General features: G+C 41.1%; 1 protein-coding gene across 1 annotated transcript in view; it reads left to right on the top strand.

The window, feature by feature from the left end:
• Positions 1-18,214, top strand: part of LOC148358976 (roundabout homolog 1-like) — a 362,675-nt gene that overhangs the window by 154,595 nt on the left and 189,866 nt on the right. The window contains 1 exon segment of the mRNA XM_088345902.1: positions 16,447-16,773. Within this exon segment, the coding sequence (XP_088202028.1) occupies positions 16,447-16,773 (327 nt within the window).

Below are 18,214 nucleotides of genomic sequence, written 5' to 3'. Positions count from 1 at the left end.
GGCCGCATGTTCTGCATGATTTTTGAGGTTTCTCTAAACCAATATAGGTGATTCCAATCACCAGTATCGTTAACGAGCACTTGCTAGCTTGCTAACGAGGTTATAATTTGTATCACCTGAGTTAAAGAAGAGCAAACTTCAAAATCTGGCAGGACCTGCGGCCCTCCAGGACCGGAGTGCCCAGGTCTGCCTTAGTTTCTATTTTCTTTTTCGCTCGCAACGTTACTGTGCATATAACAATACACACTTGGAATTGAGTTGAATTTAAAAATAGACACTCCATTCCATCCATTATCTGCACCGCTTATCACAGAAACATCGAGTTCAGTCTGAAACAAGATACAGGGATAATATATATAGCCAGAGTAGCTCACCGAAGTCGTTGTGTTCATAATAATGTGCAGCCATGTTCCTCTTATATCCGTGAGTTTAGTAAATCCAGGAGAATACAATATTTACAAATACAGAATAGAAAAAAATGCTTTCATTATGCCGTCAGCCATGTGCTATACGCATTCATCTTCTTCGGCCAATTGCAGGCTTTGTTTTGCCGTTCAAGCCAATGCCAGCCTGTAAATGATAAAAAGGATCCGCCCCTTGACCTCCGAATAACTTTAGCCAATAGTGATCGATTCAAATGATGATTGACACATCGGTTAGCCAATGAAACGCCGGTAAAGATGGTAGTGTGCCCGCTTTGAGACTGGGAGGTCGCTGGTTCGCGCCTCGGCCGACTCATACCTAATTGGTAATATGGCGGCGCCCTCTGTTGGCTGCGGCTGCATTGGCTCGCTACAACGGGTCAGGTGTATCGACATTTCGTTCTGTGTACATTGTTACAAAGAATGACAATACAAAGGAAATTATTATTATTATTATTATTAAATAAATCCCAGCATACACCGCGGACTACATGGCGTTCGGGGGAAAATCGAGTCGGCGGCTGCAAGTTAGTTGCAAGACTTTGCGAATTAATTTTGTTCCATAAATAAGGCGCACTGTATTATAAGGCGCATGGTCAGCTTTTGAAAAAAAAAAAAAAGACTTTTAGGTGCGCCTTATAGTGCGGAAAATACGGTACTAAATTGGGGAGTAACGGAATACATGGAATGGCAAAAAAGCTGTTTGGATTGATTTTCATTTTGTTTCTGTGGCATTTGATGTTTGTTTTGCTGGAGATCAAAGAGATCAAAGCCAGGAGAGAAAGCTTACCACATGTTGTGAGTCATCATTTTATTCCTATTTACTTTCTTTTGTCTTTTATGAGCATATTTGGTATTGGAGTAATCCAAAAGTAGTAGTAATCCAGTTAAAGTAACCCTAGCCAAGTGTTCAAATCCTGGCTTCAAACACACTTCTATTCCATAGTTTATGAATTATGTTGACCTCAGGAAACTGTCATACAGGTAACTTCTGTTATAACCTATATTTCACGTTGTCTGTTCATTCTCCTCGTGCTGAGGTTTTTGAATTTTTCCTTGCCTTCATGTAGGTTTTAGATCAGGCGACAGTGTATTAATAGTCAGTAGTCTTTACAGATCATCCTTCCGATCCCCTCTTTCTTCCACTCAGTCGCTTTACTTCCACATCCTCTCACATTTAGTAACCCTATAACTAGGGTTTGCGAGACCTTTCAGTAATAGGAATGAGTGGAGAGGTGTTGTTAAAGGATAGTGGGATGTTGGGATGCGTTCTAAGGGATGGGCAGGGTACTGGTATGATGCGGCAGGGGTAAACCGGTAAAAGCTGTTGAACAAAAGAGTGTGTTGTGTCACCCTGACCCGAATGACATGGCCGCTCTCTTGTATGGGTAATTGGGCATTTGGGTTGGCCATGGTCCCAAAACATTTTTGTCTGTGTTTTTTTTGCTACTTTTTCCCTTTTTCTTTTCTTTTTTTTTGTATGTGTTTGTCTTGCTGCCTCTTGAGGGATTTGACCAAGGTAGATAGATAGATAGATGGTTTTTACAGCTGTTTGAGACTATTTATGATTTTAAGTCAAGAAAAAAAGAACATCTCTCGAGAAAATGTTGAAATTGTAAAAAATCACCCGAAGGGTTTTAGCACACCGGGTCCGGGTCGGTGTTTCAAGTCTCAGTTGGAAACCTCCCTTAAAATAGTGTGTGTTTTCTTCATGATTCCCCTCAAGCCTCCATTTTTTTTTCTTCCCTAATTTACCAAAAACAAGAAACTTAGACTATTTGCGAAGCAGAATTCCGGCCCCGGGCTCGGATCGATGCGAGAAGTTTCAGCTTATCGGACTAACTCCATCCTTCAACCCCCCCCCAGCGGGATATAATGGTGCCCAAGTAACCGGGGTCACTCGGCAGGGGGCCCCCAACCAATTCAATCAGGGGCCACAATGCCATTGTGGAAGCGATATCTCCACCGCTCTCTGGAATCCCTTTGCTTTTCTGGATTAGCTAGCGCTATTGTGTACAGTGGGAAGCCCCAGGATACGGCATCAATGCATTTTCAGCTGAAGTGAAATTGCTGTATGGTGGGGGATTGATACCTATGCTAATTAGCTAACATGTTTTAACCACTAATACCCTACATTAAACATTAAAAAGTATCTTTTGTTACACAATAATTTCTTCCTCATGTCTTGAGGCTCTTTAACTCCACCCAGGGGAGTGAAAGTCCACATGAAACCCCAGCCCCACATTTGCTTGTTACCCTATTTTTATGACAGTGTGTATTTTATGTAGCACTATTTAAATACTCAATAGCAAAACGCTATAATAGGCATTTTTGTATTTTATATCTTTATTTTATTTTTTAACACAAGGATACTGCTGGAAGTGGGAATGTCCTGCTTTTATTTTTTGCTTTTTCATTTTTTTCCCGATTTTTTTTTTGTTTTTTTTTTTGTTTTTGTTTTTTTTTTTTTGCTTTTTCTTCACTTTTACAGTTTTTGTTAAGATTTTCTGCCCCCTAGCTTTTTACTTTTTCCTAGGCCTTTTTTCTGCTTTTGTTCTTTAGGTTTTATTTTTTTCTTTTCTTTGTTACTTCATTTTTTTTCTCTTTTTCCAGCTTTTATTTTTTGCGTTTTCACTTTTTTCTGATTTTTTTTTTCCCTTTTTTCTTCACTTTTACAGTTTTTAAGATTTTTGCCCCCTAGCCTTTTACTTTTTCCCTGGCCTTTTTTCTTTTGTTCTTTAGGTTTCTTTTTTCTTTTCTTTGTTACTTCATTTTTTCTCTTCACCCACCTTTTATTTTTTGCTTTTCGTTTTTTCCGCTTCTTTCTGCCCTTTTCTTTACTTTTACAGTTTTTGTTTAGCTTTTTCCCCCCCTAACCTTTTACTTTTCCCCAGGCCGTTTTTGTTCTTTAGGTTTGTTACTTCAATTTTTTCTTTTCCCAGCTTATTTTTTGCTTTTTCATTTTTTTCCATTTTTTTTGCATTCTTCTTCACTTTTTCGTTTTCATTTTTCTCTTATTTTGCTTTTCTTTTTTCCATCTTTTGCCTTTTTTGCTTGATTTTCTTCCTCCCTTTTCTCATTATTTTATACATAGTGTTACATCATGATCGAGTAATATGTGGATGAAAGCAACAACATCTGGAGAGCCATTAGGGTGCCGAAAGAGCCTGCTCTTTTTAGTGAGCCGAGCCGAAAGAGCCGCTTCTCTAATAAAAAGATGGAATCGGTAGTCAAGTAGGTAGGTGTGCAGGCAATAATTAAACGTAAAGTAAACCAAACTTGTCTCTATATGTTTTAATGTCTTAGTGCTAAAAATAAACAATAACAATAATTTATTTCATATACATTTATTTAATGTTTTATTTGCTGAGAAAGCATTTTTAGTGTAATTCTATAAGTAAATGGAATGTTGTTTTGTTTTGAGATAATAGCATTTGCAAAAAACATTTTTTAGTCGGTCGTTAAAACTCCTAGCACTTTTTTGGGAAAGAAGAGCTCATCGTGAATAAAAGCCGGGCATACTTTTCGAGCAACTCCCACGTGTAAATATTTAATGGCGCCCCCGCAAAAACCCCAAATTAGAGAGGAGCTCTCTTCAATCGGGGAAGCCAGAAGTGGCGAGTCATTGGCGGAGCTCTTCAAAGTCCTCTTTAATAAAAGGGATCCAGCCTGCCTGGCGCTAGCGCTAGCCACGCTACAGTTAGCCACCCAAGATGGGCCCTTACTTCGCTAGCCCAATTTGCGGCCCGCGGGCCAGAGCAGGCCCACCGATGGTCTGAATCTGGCCCGCAAGACAACAGTGAGAGAAGCGCAAGAGGAAAATGAGCTAGTTTTAAATATTTCCACCGGATGTCAACAAAACCGGTTAACACTTGCAAGACAATTGTAGTAGTATTTCTCCATTTCTCTCTGACTCACTTCTTTTTTATTTACTCCTCCTGTTCACTCTCCCTTTCTCTCTCTTTTTCTCTTTTCTCTCTCACTCTCTAACTTTTTCTATGTCTTGCTCTCTTTCTATTTTCTCTCTCTAATTTACACTTTAATTCTCTTTCTTTCTCACCCTTTTTCTTTCCCTTTTTTGACCTCTGCCTCTCTCTCTCACCTCACTCTGTCTCTTTTTCTCCAGCTGACTTTTTCTTTCTGTCGTTTCACTTCTCTTATTCTTTTTATCTTTCTCTTTTTTCACTTTTTTCCCCTCTATATTCATTTCCCCCTTCTTCTCCATCCATATCTCTATTCTGCTCTCTCTTTTTCTCTCACTGTCTCCCTTGTTCTCCCTATCTGTTTATGGCTCTCTCTTTCCCTCCCTCTCTTTCTCTCTCTTTTTCTCCCTCTCTCTTTCTCTTAAACTTACTAGTCCGGCCCCTGTGAGATTTCTTTCTAGCATTTGTGGCCCCCGGCTAAAACCAGTTTGACACCCCTGCGCTCGGCGATACATTGAAACGATTTCATTCATACGTTATTTTGAAAATTGAAATACAGTTTCTGCAGTGGTTAGCACATTTGCCCGGCGTGTGAAAGGTCCCCGGTTCGAGACTGGGTGGAGACATCTATTGGTCTGGAGAGGGAGGGGCGTCTCCAGGCTGTGCTTGCCCAAGACACACCTCATGAAGTGGTGCCCCTACGACCCCGCTGAGCCAACCAACACAGAAATAGTTCAAGAAGATTTAATATCATACATCCATGTTTTTTTCCTGAACAGTAACATGGCAGTATCACGGCAGCAACAAAGTACCAAATGATAATAAGTCAAGTCATGTTTAGCGGACGCAATATAAGCACTGGCATAGTTTCTCTCAGATTATCTTTCAGGAGTAGTTGCGTCCTTTCCTTTATATAAAGGCTATATTGACTCACTTACGAATGAGTTTAATGCTACCCTGGCTAGTGTCCTGGATTCCGTGGCGCCCCTACGGCTTAAATCACGGCCTAAAAGACGCACGCCTTGGTTTACTGATGAAACTAGATGGCTTAAACAAGACTGCAGGAAATCTGAAAGAAAATGGTGCGCTACCAAACTTGAGGTTGTGACAGCTTGCTAAAGTATAAATATTTGAATGTATTGTTTGAAATCGATTCCAATCATATTTATATTGTGTTTATATTCTGCCCTTTCTAATTCAAGACCATTATCTTCTGCTTAGCATTTAGCTTTTCCCTAGCGCTAATTTCTTCCTCTTCTGTTTCTCTTATTCCGTTTCTCTCGCCCAACCCTTTTCTCCCTGTAGGTTTTCTTCAGCTCAATGAACAAGAAATACATTTTCATTCCGCGGCGTTTCTATTTGCGGTTCGTCCCGTGCCGTGTAAAGTCATCGAATGCTTTGCATGCTAAATAGGGATTAGCATAACTTGAGTTTATTGTTTGTGTTAAGGAAGCGCCGTTTTCTTTTTACTTTACAACTCTTACAAACACTGGATAACTATGTAGTCATTTCATTGTATATACATTTTGAGGTTTCTTGTATTTAATGCTAGCAAGGGAATTGTGGCATTTATGCACAAGCTACACATAGCACATTTTTGACAAACTATGTGAGTTGAGTGACTTCATTTCAAGTCATGTTTATTTGTTTGGCCCATAATCACAAAGAATCTCAAAGGGCTACACAGATCAAAGACTATTGCAAACTACAGACTACACCATCCCCTGATCTAAAACCTACATGAGAGCAAGGAAAAACTCAAAAACCTCAACATGAGGAAAATGAAGAAACCTTGAGAAGTCAAGTCATGTTTATTTGTTTGGCCCTTAACCACAAAGAGTCTCAAAGGGCTGCACAGACCACAGACTATTGCAAACCACATACAATTATGACACCATCCCCTGATCTAAAACCGACATGAGGGCAAGGAAAAACTCAAAAACCTCAACATGAGGAAAATGAAGAAACCTTGAGAAGTCATGTCCTGTTTATTTGTGACATCCTTAATCCCAAAGAGTCCCAAAGGGCTGCACAGATCAAAGACTATTGCAAACTACAGACTATTATGACACCATCCCCTGATCTAAAACCGACATGAGGGCAAGGAAAAACTCAAAAACCTCAACATGAGGAAAATGAAGAAACCATGAGAAGTCAGGTCATGTTTATTTGTGACACCCTTAACCACAAGGAGTCTCAAAGGGCTGCACAGACCACAGACTATTGCAAACTACAGACTATTATGACACAATCCCCTGATCTAAAACCGACATGAGGGCAAGGAAAAACTCAAAAACCTCAACATGAGGAAAATGAAGAAACCTTGCGAAGTCAAGTCCTGTATATTTGTGACATCCTTAATCCCAAAGAGTCCCAAAGGGCTGCACAGATCAAAGACTATTGCAAACTACAGACTATTATGACACCATCCCCTGATCTAAAACCTACATGAGGGCAAATAACACACAGATATTGTCAACATAAAATTAAGGTCATTCATATGCTATAGAATAGAAGTGTTTTTAAGTCAAGATACAAGTAGTTCCACTGGATTGCAGATTGGATCTCAGAGGTTAGGGTACTGGGACCCAAATGGAGAACAATCTAGATCCTCCGGATTTCTTCTTGGCTCTTGGGATCACGAATAGACCAGCATTTTCAGAGCTCCAGACGGGAATGTAGGTGGAAATGAAATCTGTAAGATATGAGGGAGCAAGTCCATGCATGATTTTTTATAATACCAACAGAACCTTCAAGTCACATCTTAAGCTAACAGGGAGCCAATGCAAGTTAGCTAAAATCGGGGTCATGTGAAAAGCCTCGCTGCAGCATTTTGTTATTTTGGACTTGGGGAGACCGGAGAGTAGTGCATTACAGTCATCGAGACGGGAGGTCACAAACGCGTGAATTATAATCCCCGCATCCGACTGGGTTAGCATGGGACGAATTTTAGTTTAGTTTTTATGTTGCCAAGATGGAAAAAAGCTGTTCTAGTCATATTCTTAACGTGTTTGAAAGGACAGATCGGGCTCAAATATAACACCTACATTTTTAACTGAGTTATTCTGGGTGATATTACATTTGTCAATGTTCAGAGCATTTTTTAAGAACTAATCACGACATTTAGATGGACCAATAGTTAACATTTTGGTCTTTTCAGAGTTAAGGCGCCATAAGTTGAGTGAGATCCATTCTTTTATTTCCAAATTTCCACAGTTTAGTGTGGCAGATTCCTCCCATCGGAAGATATAGTTGAGTGTCATCTGCGTAGTAATGGAAACTGATATTATACTTGCGAATAATATCACCTCATGGAAGCATGTCAATGCTGAAAAGAAGGGGGCTGAGTACTGAACCCTGTGGAACACCACAGGTAACACTAAAATGGCTCACCTTTAAATTTCTGACATTTTGAGTTTTTAGTTGCGGAAAATCTGGTAACATATACTTTTGTAGAGAAATTCATGTGTGGATTTTTTTCAGGACATAATCTTTTCTGATTTTTTTCTTTATTTAAATTTAATCAATAGAAATATCAAAAATCTAACATGCTAACAAAGCAAACTGTCATTTTCAGATTTGTGTTTTCTTTTTTGGGCTTCTTGCTTCGAGTTTACAAAGTTGATCTCCTTTGCAGCCTGAATGATTATCATTTTACCGGTGGTATTAATAGCTCCTGAACGAGTTCACCGCCGCGTTTTTTTCTGTTTTCCTGTCCTGCAGTCAGGCATTCAAAAGAATTGATGGAAAACACATGCAAGCGTCCGCTGGTGTTTGCAGCCTTGCGTGACAGTGGAGTCCGAGAGGAAAACAATCGGCTTCGGTCGTGTTTGATGACGGCTCTGAGAGTAATTAGAAGTCTTTTACGTCCCGGCGTGGAAGTCATTCATCTTTTGTGTCCTTAATGGTGCTGACCATGTGTAGAAATGCAGCCGCTGCATCCAAAAATGCCTTGCTCAGCAGCAGTTGTTCGTGGAGGGGGCAGAGAATGAAGGGGCAGGCTTTGTTGGTGGTGTCGCTAAATGAAATTAGAGCTGCTAATTCGAACAAGTGGTGGAGAATGACTATAAAGGATTTTAGACGATTGACTACAAGTTACCTGTATTCAGTTTAATGCAATAAAGATATTCACTGACTGTGCTTTAGTTCAATGTACAATAAAAGGTCAGGGCAGGCTGTGTGGAAGATGTTTTGTCTAGGACATTTCTGATAACAGGATGCCTGGGTGTGCTGACGCAGGACGACCAGAGATTGTCGGGCACAAATGGCACGCCCATGGGAGGAGCAGACACGCCATCATGCGGGGAGAAGATAACCAAAAAGAGAAAGCTAAAGTTAGCTGCAGATAGCACATAGCCAATAGGGGAATAGTAGGATGTCTTTGTTTTAATTATTGAAATGTATAAATGATCCCGGGCAACCTGGATGGGGGCCGTCTCCTGTTCTGAGGTAAATCTGCTGTTAGGAAGAATAGAAATCCTCCCCCGTGTGGTCCTTCCTGGTCATTTCTCTCTCAAAAAACGAGCGCGCATAATTGTTGGATGTTGGCTTCAGTCGTGTTTGATGACTGCTCTGAGAGTAATTAGAAGTCTTTTACGTCCTGGCGTGGAAGTCATTCATCTTTTGTGTCCTTAATGGTGCTGACCATGTGTTGAAATGCAGCCGCTGCATCCAAAAATGCCTTGCTCAGCAGCAGTTGTTGGTGGAGGGGGCGGGCTTTGTTGTTGGTGTCGCTAAATGAAATTAGAGCTGCCAATTAGAGAGGGTAGTGCAGAGTGGGATGGGGGTTGGTGCCATTTGTGTGGGAGGACAGGGATGGATAGGATTTGGGGAAATCGGGGAAGGTGGTAGGGCATTTTGGTCAGCCAGGCTCCCTCCGTGGCAGTGAACTCAGATATGCAAGCTGATTTAGTTGCTTTGAGATCCTGTCCTGGCCCTCCGGCAGCCCCCGTTGAAGGCAAGCCCCTGGGACAAGAAACAAAAAAGGTGGGGGGCTTAATCTGTCGTCCAGGTTCCGTTCTGCAGGGCTGGACTAGGTATGGTTGGCTGTGCCAGCGGGGTTGCTTCAAGCTCAAAGAGGCTGATGCCAGGGATGGAAATGGGAGAGTTACAAGATGGTTCGGGATTAGAGATAAAACCAGGCCTAAAAACTTAGCCCGAACTGGGCTCTAGTTATTAAAGCCGGGCCCAGGCAGAACCCGACAAATTAACTTTTTGATTTGAGGGACGGAGCCCCAAGCAATTTTCACATTTTATTTCTGAGGACTCTGGAGGAGGAAGAAACGGTGATTTAAGACAAGTCCACCCTCTGCTTCTGTGTCCGACAGCGCCACAGAAAAGGAAACAAAAAAACGTGCAGAATTTTAAAAAAAAAGTCAGTGAGAGAGAAGCTGGGCCCAGCCCAGGCCAAAACCGAACAAATGATTGACATTTCAGGAATTTATTCAGGGCCAGGTTTGGGTCTTAGATCTCACCTCTAGCTGGGATGGACGAAATTAAGAAGCGATGAGTCCGGGAAAGTTGAAGGGCTTGATAGGATTCTGGACTGTGGGGTTCCAAGCTGGTTCTGATTGGAATTTTTCTGAATGGATAGACGGGATAGAGGGCGATGAGTCCGGAACTGGTGGGGGGCCAGACAGTTGGCTGCAGATGACACATATCCAATAGGGGAATAGTAGGATGTCGTTGCTTTATTCATTGAAATGTATAAATGATGCGGAGGTGTGTATTAAATGTTCTGGCTTTTTTAAAAGGGGCGACTTATGCAGTGAGAAATTATTGTTTTCAGGGCCAGTTGTCCAGCTGGAGCTGAAGGTCCAAAAAATGTGCCCTGGTTCTTTTAGAAGCGATAACAGATCAGAACCACAGCGAGCAGATCCTTTGAATCGGCCGGCGTTCCAAAAGCCAGCACCCGCACGGTGACTTGAAAGGTGGTGCGGGGGTGTGTTACTTTTGCAAGCTATTATGAGCGGGAAGACCCCTCCCAGCATCCCCCCCAGGAAGCTCATTAGCATCTGAAACAGGTGAAGGTGCGGAAAAGATCAGCTTTGTGTCGGACCCTCGTCTTATCTACTATCACTTCATTTCCTTTCCCTTGAAGGTGCCCCTCCCCCGCCACCACCTTTGCCCCTCGACCCCAGCTTTGACACAGTTTGATATGTGAGCGCTATCAAACCCTAATTAAAGGTCACGCGTGAAGATTATAGTCCCGGATTTCATATTAAAATGGAAGGTGTGCTTATTCTGGTGACATTTGAAGGGTTTTCTTGTATTTGTCACAATTTCCAAAAGGTTTTTGTCTAGATCTGGCACATCATTTCCCCCCTAAGAGTGTGAAAACCTGGGGGGAGTGGCTGGAGTGTGCCCACGTGCACATGGTTTGTCTCCACACCTGCACTTATCATAACTCTATATATATATATTAAAACTATACCGTTTACCAAATTGTTCGAATTAGTTATCTGACTCCATTAACCAAACACAACCTACATTCACCTAACAATGCGCGCTCATTTCTTGATGGAAACATGAACAAGAGACCTGCATTTCCACACGGGGCAGATTTAATTTCTTAAACAATTTAACTAAGTCTACTCCATCGAAAACGGACGAATTTGTGTCGTTGGAGTCCCTGGGAAACTCTATCCTGAAGTCCTTTAGCTTTCTCTTCTTGGCCCACGTCTCCCTGCAAGCTGGTGTGCCGGCTCCTTCCATGGGCGTGCCAAGGAAGCCCAACGTGGGGCTTCTCAAAACAACGCCTGCCGTCCTCCGTCAGAGTCCTCTTATCAACAGAACTAGACAAAATATTTTGCATTTAGAACAGCCTGACTTGTCATTGAACTAAAGCCTACTCAGTGAAAATCTTCATTGCATTATAAGTCGATCGTATAAAATCCTTTATAGTCAAATGTATAACATCCTTCTCTCCCTATCCCCTAAACTCACCAAAAAAACATTAAAATAACTGCATATGTGTTATATATGTGTGATTATCATAAATAAATATATACATGTGAAGAAAAAACTAATTGATTTACCTGGTACGGTAGAGTAGCGGGGGGATGCAGAAGGGGGAGGAGACAACTGTTGTTGTTGTTGTTGTTGTTGTTGTACTCTATACAGCCCTTTGAGACTTTTTGTGATAAAGGGCCAAACAAATAAATATGACTCGATGTGTAATTTATATATTTTGTTAAATGTAATTATCATTGTGGATGCATTTTTCACCACTTGATATCACAACCCTGACAGAATCGCGCTCTTCTTTGTCCTGACTACATTAAATATTCATAATTCCACTTTTTATCAAGCAGAATCGAAGAAACTCTTTCATTCATTTTGAAGTAGCTCTTTTTGGGGGGAGCTTTGCTAGCAGTGGCCTTCATTGAAATTCTGTAAAATATTTATAAGTAGCAGCACGAAGGATTTTTTTTTTGGAGGGAGGAAAAGAAATGAAATAAAATAACAATTGTGACGGCATTTTATTGATTTCATTAAAACAAGAAGTGTGTCAAGTACTAAATGGAGGTGGGCTTTACTAGCATTGCAGTGATTTAGTATTGTCACCACTTGGTCGTTTCTCCTCTTTATCTCTTTGTAATAATTGGGAGGCACTGAAGATCTTGGCTTGTAAGAAATATTTGAAGCATTTATGTTCATCATTAGAATATATTTTTATTTTTTTTATTTTATATGCAAGTAGTAACACCACTTGGTTGTGTCTGCTCCTTACCTCTCCGTAATATGCGCGAGGCACTGAAGAACTTGGCTTGTACAAAATATTTGATGCATTTATGTTCATCATTAAAGTATATGTTGATTTTTTGTTTTGCCATACAAGTAGTAACACCACTAAGTTGTGTCTCCTCCTTACCTCTCCGTGATATGCGTGAGGTAATGAAGAGCTTGGCCATTATCCGTGAAACAATTTACTTCTTTATTTGTCACATTACTTTCTTCAATGAGAATATATTTTGTTTTTTTTAATACAAGTTGCAGTACAACTTGGTCTTGTCTACTCTCTTCCTCTTGTGATGGTAAGAAAGATTAAAAACATATATGTTCCTCATTCGAATTTATTCTGATTTGATATACTGGTAAAGTCAAAGTCAGCTTTATTGTCAATTCTGCGGCTCAGAGAATTGAATTTGGGTTTCTATCAGCCCTAGTACTAAATTGGTCGTATCTCCTCTCTACCTCTTTGTAATATGTGGAAGGCACTGCAAGAAATATTTGAAGCATTTAGGTGAATTGGCCGGTCCAAATTGTCCCTAGGTGTGAATGAGCGAATGAGTTGTCTGTCCCTGTGTGCCCTGCGATTGGCTGGCAACCAGTTCAGGGTGTCCCCTGCCCACTGCCCAGAGATGGCTGGGATGGGCTCCAGCCCCCCCGCGACCCTAACGAGGATAAGCGGTACGGCTAATGAGATGAGATGAGATGTTCATCATTAGAATATATTTTGATTTTTTTTAAGTTGCTATACAAGTAGTAACACCACTTGGTTGTGTCTTCTCCTTACCTCAAAGTCAGCTTTATTGTCAATTCTGCAGCTCAGAGAATTGAAATTGGGTTTCCATCAGCCCTAGTAGTGGCACAACTTGGTCGTGTCTCCTTGTAAAGTAATATTAGAAGTGTGTCTGATGTTCACTTGAATACATTTTGATGTTCTATTACAGTAGCAACTTAGTCATGTCTCCTCTCTACCCCTTTGTTATATCGGCCAGGCACTGGAGAGCTTTTGAGTGTGATACATTTTTTTCTACTTTTGTCACACTATTTTCCTCATATTTTTATTTTTTTTAAACAAGCAGTAACACCACTTGGTTGTGTCAACTCCTTCTCTCTTTGTAATATGCGAGAGGCAATGGAGAGCTTGGCTTGTAAGAAATATTTGAAGCATTTATGTTCATCATTAGAATATATTTGGATTTTTTTGAATTTCTATACTTGTAGTAGCACAACTTGGTTGTGTCTCCTCTCTACCCCTTTGTTATATGTGCCAGGCACTGGAGAGCTTGACTATGATTCGTTAAACAATTGACTTGTCATTATTTGTCGCATTACTTTCTTCAATTAAAATATATTTTGTTTTTTTGTACATATTGCAGTACAATTTGGTCTTGTCTCCTCTCTACCTCTTTGTTATATGTGCCAGGCACTGGAGACCTTGATTATGATACATTTTTTTCTCATTTTTGTCACACTATCCTCCTCATATTTTGATTTTTCTAAACAAGCAGTAACACCACTTGGTTGTGTCTCCTCTGTACCTCTCCGTTATATGCGCGAGGCAATGAAGAGCTTGTCCATGATTCGTTAAACAATTGACTTGTCATTATTTGTCGCATTACTTTCTTCAATTAAAATATATTTTGTTTTTTTGTAAATTTTGCAGTACAATTTGGTCTTGTCTCCTCTCTACCTCTTTGTTATATGTGCCAGGCACTGGAGACCTTGACTATGATACATTTTTTTCTCATTTTTGTCACACTATCCTCCTCATATTTTGATTTTCTCAACAAGTACAGTAGTTTTACCACTCGGTCGTGTTCCCTCACTACCTTTCCGTATTGTATGCGAGAAAACTGATGTTACGTTTATATTCATTTACATTTATTTTAGCTAGTGTGTGTATTTGTAAGATAATGCCGCAGTATGCCAATGAGTCATGTGTGACCTCAATTTTTACGTCATAAACTCAAAACCTTAGAACCTGTTATCAGTGTTTCGGTTTCTGAACGTGTCTTGGATTAATCGTTAACCTCGCTGAGTTTTTAGTTCAGTGTCCGCCTCGTCTGAGATTACGTCATAAAAAAAAAAATGTCTGCTTGCTTACACACCCAGTAATGAGGGTCATAAAGTTCAAAACACCCCAAAAGATAATAGGTTTCTTTTTCAAAGATTCCCAAAACGGTTGAGGTTGAACTGAGCAAAAATGGCTTTTTCCAGTCAATAATAATAAATCCAGATTTAGAAGTAAGAATGGACGGTGATGCAATAGACACTGTATCAGAAATTAAGTTTTTGGGGGTCATAATAGACCACAGGTGTCAAACAGGCGGCCCGCGGGCCAAATCAGGCCCGCTAAGGGATTGAGTCCGGCCCGCGAGACAACACTCAGAGAAGCGCAAGAGAAAAACAAGCTGCAGGTTGAAATATGTCAACTTGATGTTGCCAAAGCTAGGTGCCTCGAACAAAGACACTGTACTTGTATTTATTTCTTACATCCTCTAGAAAAATATTCAAGGTGCAGTAAAAAAATATCCCTTTATCCTTCTGGGAACACACCAAATCAAATCCCCCAAATCAAAATGAATCAATGAAAGGATTGAAATTCACAGACTTTGACTCGATGAGTGAACCGTACGGAATTTATATTGCTTTAAAGGAATGTTAGCGTGGGTTGCTTGTTGTTTTGCACAGGTATCGGATTGCCCTCTGCCTTTCTCTATTCTCTCTCTCTCTCTCTCTCTCTCTCTCTCTCTCTCTCTTTTCCACCCCTTTTCTCCCACTCTGTCTCTTTCACTCTCTGTGTCTTTTAACCTCTTTTGCCCTAACTTCCTTTTTTTCTTTTTTTCTCTTTCTCTCTTCCCACCCTTCGCGCTTTCTTTTCTATTTTCTCTCCTTCTGTCTTTCTATTTCTCTTTGGATTTCTTTCTTCCTCTCCCTTTCTTTTCCCCCTCTCTCACGAATTTTTATCTTTCGTTTCTCACGCGCTCTCTCTCTCATTTTCCCTCCCTCTTTCTCTTATTTCTTTATCTCTTTATCCAACCCCCGACAGAATATTTGTTCTATCGTGTGGCCCCCGAGTTCAAATGAGTTTGACACCCCTGTAATAGACAATAAATTAAGCTGGAAAATATTCATCAGACACATACAAACTAAAGTATCTAAAAACATTTCAAGAAATAATAAAGCCAAATTCCTTTTGAACTATAATGCATTGTATATATGATATTGTTCTCTAGTTCTGCCATATTTAACATATTGTGCAGTAGTCTGGGCCAATCATTACAAAAGTTCCTTTTTATCCTCCAAAAACGTGTAATTAGAACCATACACAGGGTTGGATATCGGGATCATACCAATATTTTATTCCTGCATTCCAAATGATTAAATGATTTAGTACCATTTTTTCACTTCACAACTGCTTTTTAAGGTCAACAAAAACATGGTGCCAGAAAACATCCAAAAATTATTCTTTTGGAAAGAGGGAAATTATAAATTTAAGGGGCTGTCGTAAATTCCAAATTCCAAAAGTGAGAACCACCAGGAAAAGTATGTGTGTGTCTGTGTGCGGAGTCAAACTTTGGAACAATTTACAAGACATAACCCAGCGTTCTCGTTTGCATCCTAGACGCATTATTTTTGCTGGGGACGCAACTTTTATTGACACGAAATTGTCATGATCATTTTTTAACAACGGTTTACCGCACTCCAAACTTTTCGTCAGGCAGATCCGCCATTGTTGTTTTGGTCTCGCGGTTCGAGATGTGCAGTGAAAGTCCGTCTCTTTTTAGAGAACCGGCTCTTTCGGCTCAACTCATTCAAGAGCCAGCCCTCCAACGGCTCACTTGCTTTGATGCATTATATTACGAATGATGATGTTATATAAAGAAGTTAAAAGTATAAAAGGAGAAAATGAAAAAAGACAGCTTTGTGGTTATCCTTTGAATCAGTATATTACCAACAATCATTTAATGCGGAAAATAAGAAAATGTATTATTCTACTTCATTCTATTTGCATGTATTTTTTCCTTCTACAGTGAACGTCCCAGCGACTTCATTTTTGAACTTTTTTGATAATAAAGCTCATTCATGTCGAGCAACTCACAACAAAATGTTCATGAACAATATATATGATATAAGGAAACACATGTACAATATAACATGTTAAACGACATCAATAAACATGTTTGAAAAAAAATTAATATTTTTTTGTATTTTGTAAGGGAAAATACGACAGTTTGTAAGGGCATGGAGCACACTCAATTTTGGGGAGCTATAGATCTCTGGATTTTTAAGCATGCGCGTCCCCGGGACCCCGTCACTTTTCACAGCTCAAATGAACACCGCATAACCTCCCGATTTTCCGATCCCAGGGTCCCGCCTACGCCAGGAGGACTCGCCGCCCCGGATCGCGGAGCACCCTTCGGACCTGATCGTGTCCAAGGGCGAGCCGGCCACCCTCAACTGCAAAGCGGAGGGTCGCCCCACCCCGACCGTGGAATGGTACAAAGACGGGGAACGCGTGGAAACGGAAAAGGACGACCCGCGGTCCAACCGGATGCTGCTACCCAGCGGTTCGCTTTTCTTCCTGCGCATCGTGCACGGCCGCAGGAGCAAACCCGACGAGGGGTCCTACGTCTGCGTGGCTCGGAATTACCTGGGGGAGGCGGTCAGCCACAACGCCTCGCTGGAGGTTGCCAGTAAGTGGATTTTTGGATTCTGCCGAGCGCTTTTCCCATGTCTTGGTTCCTGCTGGCCTTGTCTCTGATCGGATCCTTGGGTAGGGGATGATGCTCTTCTAGAGGCTCCTATTGAGGTGGTCAGGAGCTGCATAGGGAACAAAGGCGGTTCTGTTTGACTCTGACTTCTGCTGTTTGTTAGCCAGATGGATGTTAAGTTTTTCATCTCATTTGTTGTCAGATTCTGGTAAAATACCATATAGAATAGAATAGAATATACCTTTATTATCATTGTTACAAAATGGGTTGAACATATTGTGACTACGAAATTGGACGTGGCACTCCAGTCTCACATTTTACAGTGAGGATAGAAGATAGAGGAACAAAGAAGATGTGTTGTCCTTGTTGCAGGCTTTGTTTTCCTCCGGAAGGGGTAAGGGACAGACAGAGATGGCCGGATCCAGCTAGGTGGGGGGAGGGGAAAAGCTCTGTACGTATGTTTGATGTTACTGTACGCACGTTCCAGTGTTTTTGCACAGTATTGAATTAATTTGGGAAGTACAGTCCTTAAGCATGCCTGATTAAAGTCACCGGCGACGATAAGAGCTCCGTCGGGGTGTGCAAGCTGCTGTTTATTGATAGCGGCGAGCAGGAGATTTAGCGCTCGCTATGCTTACGTTAGCATCCGGTGGAACGTAAACAGCCATTGCAATGACCACGGTTAGCTCTCTCGGTAGATAGAAGGGTCTACACGATACTGCTAGAAACTTTACATCGGGTGAGCAGTGTGTGTCAATGATTAGTTATTGCAGCGCATAGTCCCCCACCCCTGTTTTTACCGGAGTCTCCGTCTCTGTCGTGCCGGTGTAGCATGCGTCCTGCTAGTTGGACTGCGGCGTCGGGGAAGCCAAGACTCCGTGATGGCAAAAATACTGCAATTCCGGACGAAGCTGTTGGTGGCGATCCGCAGCTCAAAGTTTTGTCATCACGGAGTCTATTCTATCATGCTACTGCTTCTCCCTTTAGCATTATTCCAAGTCTTGGAACCAATAGCCAAGACAACATGATACAGTAAAGAAATATTCCCTCTAGCTGCGTGTGCGCGCAATTGCGCACTACCCAGAGCTTTTCTGCGCACAAGAAATTCTAGCCAGCTCACAAAAATCAGGGCTCGAAATTGCTAATTAAGAAGCAAATTTAGTCAAAGTGACAGTGCATGAAGGTAAAAATTCACGGGTTCCCCTGACGCTGTGTTCTAAATGCGGTATTTGGAGGTCAATGTCGAAGTAGAACGTTGAGTGAAGTCAGTAAAGTTTTTCGCGAACTGGCTTCTTCGGCTCGGCTAACTAAAAGGAACCGACTCTTTCGGGTCCTAAACGGCTCTTCAGGTTGTTTTTGCTTCTTTAATCCCTACACGACCAAATATTATGTAAAAATGTGCACATAATGACTAAAAGGAAGG

The sequence above is a fragment of the Urocampus carinirostris genome, chromosome 10, assembly GCF_059441175.1.
Source record: "Urocampus carinirostris isolate Australia breed hairy pipefish chromosome 10, RoL_Ucar_1.0, whole genome shotgun sequence".
Taxonomy (NCBI): Eukaryota; Metazoa; Chordata; class Actinopteri; order Syngnathiformes; family Syngnathidae; genus Urocampus; species Urocampus carinirostris.
This window is presented reverse-complemented; position numbering and strand designations above follow the sequence as displayed.